We start from the raw sequence: 9,948 nt of genomic DNA, 5'->3' as shown, positions 1-9,948 counted from the left end.
GCGATGTCCGTGGCCGCCCCCTCAGTTGTTGCAGCAGGCTCGAAGCAGGTGAGACGTACTGATAAACGTAACACAAAACGTAACTTAACGCTGGGCTTGGGATGTTTCAAAATTAATATCGAGATATTAAGGCTTTGTGGTATTTATTACATTCAACTTACGATTATAAACAATACATCAAATGAAAGAGCAACTCAGATAGCTTTGTTTATACAGGGTGTTACAAAAAGGTACGGCCAAACTTTCAGGAAACATTCCTCACACACAAAGAAAGAAAATATGTTATGTGGGCCGGCCGCAGTGGTCTAGCGGTTCTGGCGCTGCAGTCCGGAACCGCGGGACTGCTACGGTCGCAGGTTCGAATCCTGCCTCGGGCATGGGTGTGTGTGATGTCCTTAGGTTATTTAGGTTTAAGTAGTTCTAAGTTCTAGGGGACTTATGACCTAAGATGCTGAGTCCCATAGTGCTCAGAGCCATTTTTTTATGTTATGTGGACATGTGTCCGGAAACGCTTACTTTCCATGTTAGAGCTCATTTTATTACTTCTCTTCAAATCACATTAATCATGAAATTGAAACACACGGCAACAGAACGTACCAGCGTGACTTCAAACACTTTGTTACAGGAAATGTTCAAAATGTCCTCCGTTAGCGAGGATACATGCATCCACGCTCCGTCGCATGGAATCCCTGATGCGCTGATGCAGCCCTGGAGAATGGCGTATTGTACCGCAGCCGTCCACAATACAAGCACGAAAAGTCTCTACATTTGGTACCGGGGTTGCGTAGACAAGAGCTTTCAAATGCCCCCATAAATGAAAGTCAAGAGGGTTGAGGTCAGGAGAGCGTGGAGGCCATGGAATTGGTCCGCCTCTACCAATCCATCGGTCACCGAATCTGTTGTTGAGAAGCGTACGAACACTTCGACTGAAATTTGCAGGAGCTCCATCGTGCATGAACCACATGTTGTGTTGTACTTGTAAAGGCACATGTTCTAGCAGCACAGGGAGAGTATCACGTATGAAATCATGATAACGTGCTCCATTGAGCGCAGGTGGAAGAACATGGGGCCCAATCAAGACATCGCCAACAATGCCTGCCCAAACGTTCACAGAAAATCTGTGTTTATGACGTGATTGCACAATTGCGTGCGGATTCTCGTCAGCCCACACATGTTGATTGTGAAAATTTACAATTCGATCACTTTGGAATGAAGCCTCATCCGTAAAGAGAATATTTGCACTGAAACGAGGATTGACACATTATTGGATGAACCATTCGCAGTAGTGTACCCGTGGAGGCCACAGCTGCTGATAGTGCCTGCACACGCTGTACATGGTACGGAAACAACTGGTTCTCCCGTAGCACTCTCCATACAATGACATGGTCAACGTTACCTTGTACAGCAGCAACTTCTCTGACGCTGACATCAGGGTTATCGTCAACTGCACGAAGAATTGCCCCGTCCATTGCAGGTGTCCTCGTCGTTCTAGGTCTTCCCCAGTCGCGAGTCATAGGCTGGAATGTTCCGTGCTCCCTAAGACACCGATCAATTGCTTCGAACATCTTCCCGTCGGGACACCTTCGTTCTGGAAATCTGTCTCGATACAAACGTACCGCGCCACGGCTATTGCCCCGTGCTAATCCATACATCAAATGGGCATCTGCCAACTCTGCATTTGTAAACATTGCACTGACTGCAAAACCACGTTCGTGATGAACACTAACTTGTTGATGCTACGTACTGATGTGTTTGATAACAGTATTGTAGAGCAATGAGTCGCATATCAACACAAGCACCGAAGTCAACAATACCTTCCTTCAATTGGGCCAACAGGCGGTGAATCGAGGAAGTACAGTACATACTGACGAAACTAAAATGAGCTCTAACATGGAAATTAAGCGTTTCCGGACACATGTCCACATAACATCTTTTCTTTATTTGTGTGTTAGGAATGTTTCCTGAAAGTTTGGCCGTACCTTTTTGTAACACCCTGTATACCTGTGTGCATGTGCATGCACCATTTCCTGTGTTTGCCGATAGAAAGTGCTAGTAGCAAAGGTGGTGACTGGTGAGCAGAAAGCTTTTTGTGTTTTACCATTTGCAAGGACTGAGTCTGTTGTTACACTGCAACATGCGTTCCGTTTTTTTATTTATTTTGTTTATTTATTTATTTTACCTGATGTGATTAGGGCCATCAGGCCATCTGTTACATCAGAAGGAGGTTCCACACGTGGAGTACCTTTTTTACATCATAGTTACCTAAGAAATAACAATTTTAATATGACAAATAGTGTTAAAATTATATGAGTGTCTACAGTGACGTTGTGAGTAAATAAAACTATTAACTAATAATGTTAATACTGGCAGTACTTGTAGTACTGATGCTGCTCCCACTAATAGTGATAGTAGTAGTAGCAGTAATTACAATAATAACAATGATGATAGTAGCAGATATAAAAAAATTTTTTTGCTTTACGAAATAGGTGTTTTCTGATATAGCGAGTTCTAGGGAAGGAAATTTAAGGAGACTGCACCAACTAAGAATATTGGGAAATGAGAGACGTCTGGATGGACAGAAGAATGTATAAGTGTAGCAAGTTCATACAGGCACAATGATAGTCATTACTCTTGCATTAGTATAAAAGTCATTAACTGTCTTCTGAAGCTAAGGATGTTATTCAGTTCTCTAATATAATGCGGGAGGCTATTCCAGAACAGTGTTTGTACTATTGAGAAGGACTAAAGTGGCTGAACAATGGAGTGGGACAGAATGGATTTTACTCTGACGTGAACAGATGTTTTTGTCATGTTGTTCAAACAAGAGCGTAAAGGCCGAGGAATGATATGACGACAGTGTATGTTGCTAAGACGGTATAGAAGATGGAGGGTATAAAAATCTCTGTACTTGTATGCAAATACCCAGGATAGCTGTAGATATGATGGTGAACATCGCAGATATAACGAACACAGGCACTCATAACCAGTTCCAAGGTAGTGTGATGCTTTCTGAGAAAGATTTTGCATAATAATATTGCTGCAATGAATAACTGCAAGTATAAATGTTTGTAGAAGTTTCTTTTTCAGATCAAGAAGGAATAGCTTTTTATAGTTTTGTAGGGCATAGAGAGATGCTGATGCCTTCTTACACACTGCGGTTAAATGCTTCGTCAAATTTAAATTTTCATCTGTTATTACACCTAGAATCTTTGCTGGAGGAGGAAGTTGATATTTGTTCCATTTATGATTAAATATGTTAGGGATTCCCAGTATTTCGGGCTAATGAGCCTGGAATGACCAACCGGTACCGACTGGATTTAGGATAGATCGAGCTATAACCTTATATTCTTCGCCCATTTTTATAATGCATACATGTCGGTATTGAGGTTCTCGGTAGCAGTCTTCGTGTTTAGATACGACTAGAAGTCATCAGCGTACATGTGGCATTTGCAGTAGGACGAAACTGCTAACACATCATTGATATGCAATGAGGCTTATATTACGTGCCTCCAATTACGACTTTTTTTTTTTTGGTCATCAGTCTACTGACTGGTTTGATGCAGCCCGCCACGAATTCCTTTCCTGTGCTAACCTCTTCATCTCAGAGTAGCACTTGCAACCTACGTCCTCAATTATTTGCTTGACGTATTCCAATCTCTGTCTTCCTCTACAGTTTTTGCCCTCTACAGCTCCCTCTAGTACCATGGAAGTCATTCCCTCATGTCTTAGCAGATGTCCTATCATCCTGTCCCTTCTGCTTATCAGTGTTTTCCACATATTCCTTTCCTCTCCGATTCTGCGTAGAACCTCCTCATTCCTTACCTTATCAGTCCACCTAATTTTCAACATTCGCCTGTAGCACCACATCTCAAATGCTTCGATTCTCTTCTGTTCCGGTTTTCCCACAGTCCATGTTTCACTACCATACAATGCTGTACTCCAGACGTACATCCTCAGAAATTTCTTCCTCAAATTAAGGCCGGTATTTGATATTAGTAGACTTCTCTTGGCCAGAAATGCCTTTTTCGCCATAGCGAGTCTGCTTTTAATGTCCTCCTTGCTCCGTCCGTCATCGGTTATTTTACTGCCTAGGTAGCAGAATTCCTTAACTTCATTGACTTCGTGACCATCAATCCTGATGTTAAGTTTCTCGCTGTTCTCATTTCTACTACTTCTCATTACCTTCGTCTTTCTCCGATTTACTCTCAAACCATACTGTGTACTCATTAGACTGTTCATTCCGTTCAGCAGATCATTTAATTCTTCTTCACTTCCACTCAGGATAGCAATGTCATCAGCTAATCGTATCATTGATATCTTTTCACCTTGTATTTTAATTCCACTCCTGAACCTTTCTTTTATTTCCATCATTGCTTCCTCGATGTACAGGTTGAAGAGTAGGGGTGAAAGGCTACAGCCTTGTCTTACACCCTTCTTAGTACGAGCACTTCGTTCTTGGTCGTCCACTCTTATTATTCCCTCTTGGTTGTTGTACATATTGTATATGACCCGTCTCTCCCTATAGCTTACCCCTACTTTTTTCAGAATCTCGAACAGCTTGCACCATTTTATATTGTCGAACGCTTTTTCCAGGTCGACAAATCCTATGAAAGTGTCTTGATTTTTCTTTAGCCTTGCTTCCATTATTAGCCGTAACGTCAGAATTGCCTCTCTCGTCCCTTTAATTTTCCTAAAGCCAAACTGATCGTCACCTAGCACATTCTCAATTTTCTTTTCCATTCTTCTGTATATTATTCTTGTAAGCATCTTCGATGCGTGAGCTGTTAAGCTGATTGTGCGATAATTCTCGCACTTGTCAGCTCTTGCCGTCTTCGGAATTGTGTGAATGATGCTTTTCCGAAAGTCAGATGGTATATCGCCAGACTCATATATTCTACACACCAACGTGAATAGTCGTTTTGTTGCCACTTCCCCCAATGATTTTAGAAATTCTGATGGAATGTTATCTATCCCTTCCGCCTTATTTGACCGAAAGTCCTCCAAAGCTCTTTTAAATTCCGATTCTAATACTGGATCCCCTATCTCTTCTAAATCGACTCCTGTTTCTTCTTCTATCACATCAGACAAATCTTCACCCTCATAGAGGCTTTCAATGTATTCTTTCCACCTATCTGCTCTCTCCTCTGCATTTAACAGTGGAATTCCCGTTGCACTCTTAATGTTATCACCGTTGCTTTTAATGTCACCAAAGGTTGTTTTGACTTTCCTGTATGCTGAGTCTGTCCTTCCGACAATCATATCTTTTTCGATGTCTTCACATTTTTCCTGCAGCCATTTCGTCTTAGCTTCCCTGCACTTCCTATTTACTTCATTCCTCAGCGACTTGTATTTCTGTATTCCTGATTTTCCCGGAACGTGTTTGTACTTCCTCCTTTCATCAATCAACTGAAGTATTTCTTCTGTTACCCATGGCTTCTTCGCAGCTACCTTCTTTGTACCTATGTTTTCCTTCCCAACTTCTGTGATGGCCCTTTTTAGAGATGTCCATTCCTCTTCAACTGTACTGCCTGTTGCGCTATTTCATATTGCTGTATCTATAGCGTTAGAGAATTTGAAACGTATCTCGTCATTCCTTAGTACTTACGACTTTATGGTACTGGAAATGACGCACTACTGGCGAGACATTAGATATAAGCGAAACCATTGAACTGCACTTTTCGAGAAATTTACACTGGTAAGTCTGGCAAGCAAAATGTCGAAGTCGACAGTGTCAAAGGCTTTACTGATGTCTAAAAAGCACATGATAGTCGCCTCTTATGCATCCACGGCAAGTTTCCGGTCATCTGTAACCTTTGTTAATGCAGATGTCATGTTGCAGTGTTTATGGAAACCTGATTGGTATTCGTCTAGTAGGTTATTTGTAGTTAGGTAGTTTGTTATCTGGTCATGGAATAAATGTTCTAAGAACTTGGACAATGTAGGAAGAATGCAGATATGTCGGTAATCAGAGGGTCCTGTAGCAACGTGCTTTCTTGATAGTGGCTTAAGTGGTCCCTGTCCGCAGCTCGTGGTCGTGCAGTAGCGTTCTCGCTTCCCACGCCCGGGTTCCCGGGCTCGATTCCCGGCGGGGTCAGGGATTTTCTCTGCCTCGTGATGACTGGGTGTTGTGTGATGTCCTTAGGTTAGTTAGGTTTAAGTAGTTCTAAGTTCTAGGGGACTGATGACCATAGCTGTTAAGTCCCATAGTGCTCAGAGCCATTTGAACCATTTAACTGGCCCCTGTTTCCAGGCCTCAGGGAAAACACTTGTCGTTAAGGAGTGGTTAAAGATATCTATTATAATGGGCAGTAGTGGTTCAATAATAAGCTTAGCATTTGAATTGTGATGCCATTACGTCCAGTAGATGCAGATCTGATTCGCATGATGGCTGTTTTAATGGTATTTGCAAGTAACATGCTTTAGACTGAATCATTCATGGCTACAGTCGTTTACTCCCTTGAAGTAATCAATGAGTCTCTGTTCCGTTTCTGTTTCAGTTGTGGCTGTAGATAACATGAAGTCCCAGTTCAGATCTTTGGCTGGGCAATGGCGTCAGCTGCAGCTTTTACTTTGCCTGTACCAAGACCAGGCAGATTTCCCACAGGAGAGATGGCCTATTTCTGTTGTCGGTTGATGTATGGGCATGTCAGAGCTTTGCATTTCTCACAGCTTGTAAGCAAAATGATTTTCAAACATGGGGCACAGTTTGTATGCCTGATGTGCAGCGTCTCTGAGATTCATGAGCTGTTTTAGTTCTTATTTTAGCCAAGGTGCAGGTTTACTTCTTACTTTTCTGACTTTAGGGAAGCATATTTGTTAGTGTCACCAGCTGTGATTATATGCTCATGTATTGATTCGGGACTTAAAGAACAGTTTACAAGCAGATAAATCCTCCTATTTTCGGCGGTTTGGAGAGGACTCGCATCAGGTACTTTCTGTTAAAGGATTTGATCTCTGTGAACATATACTTGCTCCATTAAGTTTTTGTCATGCAGTCACATAAATTCCAAGTTGTCTTCTGATATTTCGGCAGTGTATCGTTCGGCCACCTTCAAAGTGAGCTGAATGACTGATGCTCCAATTCTTTTCTCTTTATTGTTATTTCATTCCCCAGCGCCCCATATGGACTGCGATGTGGGTTGTCAGCGGTACAGGCAACCCGCTCTTCACAATGAGATATACAGTGGATGACTTTTTGCACTGGTAGTTAAAACAGTAATAATGAAAGGTAAAATGAAATACAGTAAGCGCACATTTAAAACATTAAAACATATTGCCGAAACACTGGTGTGTAAATGTAGCACTTGCCTGTCACTAGAAATTGGAAAAACCTTCCAGGGGTAGGCGGTCAGTTGTTGAAGGACGAAAGGGTGGTGGGTGAAGAGGGTAGGAATGAGCGAGTATGAAGATGGAGGACTGCAGCAATGGGGTAGTAGGCTGTTGGGACAGAAGAAGGTATCTGTTGGGAAAAGTGGGTGCGGAAAGAAAGGCAGCAGGGAAGAAAAGCGGATTGAGGATATGGGGGAGAGAGAAAAAGTCCTGTAAAATGAATGGGTGGGGTGGACCTATAGCCGGTAGGAAGGGTAAGTGCCAAGGCAGAGCTCATGATCAGGGAGGGGGATATGCTTGGAGATCCTTTGGGAGAGCATGTGGAGGGTGTGAAAGTGGAGGGATTGTGGAATGTGTTGGTAAAGGCACAGCAGTGTAAGACGACTGGTAAATAGAGGAGAAACTGTAGGATTATTGTTTATGGATGGAATTCAGATGGCTTAAAAATCCTTGTAATTCGTCTTCACCATAGGGGGACACAACAAATGTGTCATCAACATACCTCTAAAATACTGTGGACCTCAAGCTATCAGATTCCAGCGGCTTCTCCTCGAAGCCCTCCAAAAACAAGTTGGCCACCAATGGCGATAAGGGACTACTAATGGCGACACTGTCAGTCTGTTCAAAAAATTTGTTGTTAAATAAAAGATATGTCGATGTCATGACATGTTTAAAGAAAGATTAAATCTCTGTATCAAAGGTTTCGTTAATTAGAGACAATGATCCTGAATGACGCTAAGTGTTTGGTACAGTCATAGGGTGGAGAGCCAATGTTACTCACTGTCGAAAACACAGGAATATCTTTCTTATGGATCTTTGGAAGTCCATAAAGAAACAATACACTTATATGTATTATATGTAACATCAAAAGTGGCAGGTGACACGAGCTCTGTGGTCCACAGGTGGCCCAAACGAGTTAAGAAAACACTTGTGTGTGGTCAATTTGGTATCAAACAGGTTGATCATAGTAAAGTACTTAAGAGTGGCATTATGTGTACTGGCTGTTGTAATGTAATTAAAGCGCATCCCAGTTGATTTCATTTCCAGACAGCTAAACTGATGGCAGTTACCCTTTAAAAAATACTTAATAACTTATTATGGGGTCTCTAAAGGGAACAGAGCTAATATTTTACCACCACTCTCTAACATTTGTAATAATATGCTCATTATATTAATGATAATCTTAAGGTTGTTTTCCTGAGTATTAGCTATTAATGAATGGATTGCTGGTGGGATGCTTCAGTTAACAGGTGATGTGTGACTAGCCTCTTGTGGCGAGCAACCAATGACGGAAGACAATATCTGCTGTGTGCAAAGCCACAGCCTGGCCAGACTCATCCAGGTACTTCGCAGCAATGGCTCTGATCGTCATCACTTACACTCATGTTCAATGTTTTTTGAGTGACGTTCTAGCAGCTCACGAAGTGTCTCATATTGGCTGTAACAAGCGAGCTCGGGTAGTTGTTAGCACATTAGACTCGCATTCCCGAGACTGCCAGTTAAAATCCGCGTTGGGCCATCCAGATTTTGGTTTTCTGTGATTTCCCTAAATGTCTTCAGGCAAATACCATGATGATTCATTAGAAGAGAGCATGACCGATTTCCTTTCCCATCGTTGAAACAATCAGAGTTTGTACTCCGCATCTAATGACCTCGATCTCGGCGGGATGTTAAACTCTAATCTTCCTTCATTTTCCGTTTCAAATGGTTCAAATGGCTCTGAGTACTATGGGACTTAACAGCTATGGTCATCAGTCCCCTAGAACTTAGAACTACTTAAACCTAACTAACCTAAGTACATCACACAACACCCAGCCATCACGAGGCAGAGAAAATCCCTGACCCCGCCGGGAATCGAACCCGGGAACCCGGGCGTGGGAAGCGAGAACGCTACCGCACGACTACGAGATGCGGGCTTTTCCGTTTCATTTCACATGTAGCAGCAAAGGTTCCAAAGTGCGAATTGACGAGGGCATCCCAGCTCTTTTCTTCAAGCGTTATTTTGAAAATGGTTTGTCTGGTACTTCGTCCAGTCAAATTACTTAACAGTAAGGACACACTTTTATCGGAAATGTTACCACTAAAAGGATTCCAGAGGAACACTTAGTTTGCCAACATAATCCATATTCAAGTAGGTCGTCAGTTTACTGTTCTTTAGGCAGAGCGCAGACTTATCAGTTACGAACTATCGGTGACCCTGCAGACGAAACAAATGAGAGGCGTCCCTCCCCCCCCCCCCCCCCCCTTCTCGCTCCGAACTCCAACGGCGTGCAGACATTCTCCTCTGGATCGTCATTGCCTTCTAAGATGAATTCTCTCTTGTGTACTCAGTCCTGCCCAATTATGGAACCGCGCGAGGTGGCGCAGTGGTTAGACACTGGACTCGCATTCGGGAGGACGACGGTTCAATCCCGCGTCCGGCCATCCTGATTTAGGTTTTCCGTGATTTCCCTCAATCGCTCTAGGCAAATGCCGGGATGGTTCCTTTCAAAGGGCACGGCCGACTTCCTTCCCCGTCCTTCCCTAATCCGATGAGACTGATGACCTCGCTGTCTGGTCTCCTTCCCCCAAAACCAACCAACCAATTATGGAGACACTATAATATGGGGACAGAAGCTG

General features: G+C 42.9%; 1 protein-coding gene across 1 annotated transcript in view; it reads left to right on the top strand.

The window, feature by feature from the left end:
- The first annotated feature begins 3 nt into the window (after positions 1-3).
- LOC124616417 (ureidoglycolate dehydrogenase (NAD(+))-like) overlaps positions 4-9,948 on the top strand; it is a 73,434-nt gene continuing 63,489 nt past the window's right edge. Inside the window, exon 1 of the mRNA XM_047144723.1 lies at positions 4-48. Coding sequence (XP_047000679.1) covers positions 4-48 — 45 coding nt within the window. The remainder of the gene's footprint in view (positions 49-9,948) is intronic.

The sequence above is a fragment of the Schistocerca americana genome, chromosome 5, assembly GCF_021461395.2.
Source record: "Schistocerca americana isolate TAMUIC-IGC-003095 chromosome 5, iqSchAmer2.1, whole genome shotgun sequence".
Classification (NCBI taxonomy): Eukaryota; Metazoa; Arthropoda; class Insecta; order Orthoptera; family Acrididae; genus Schistocerca; species Schistocerca americana.
This window is presented reverse-complemented; position numbering and strand designations above follow the sequence as displayed.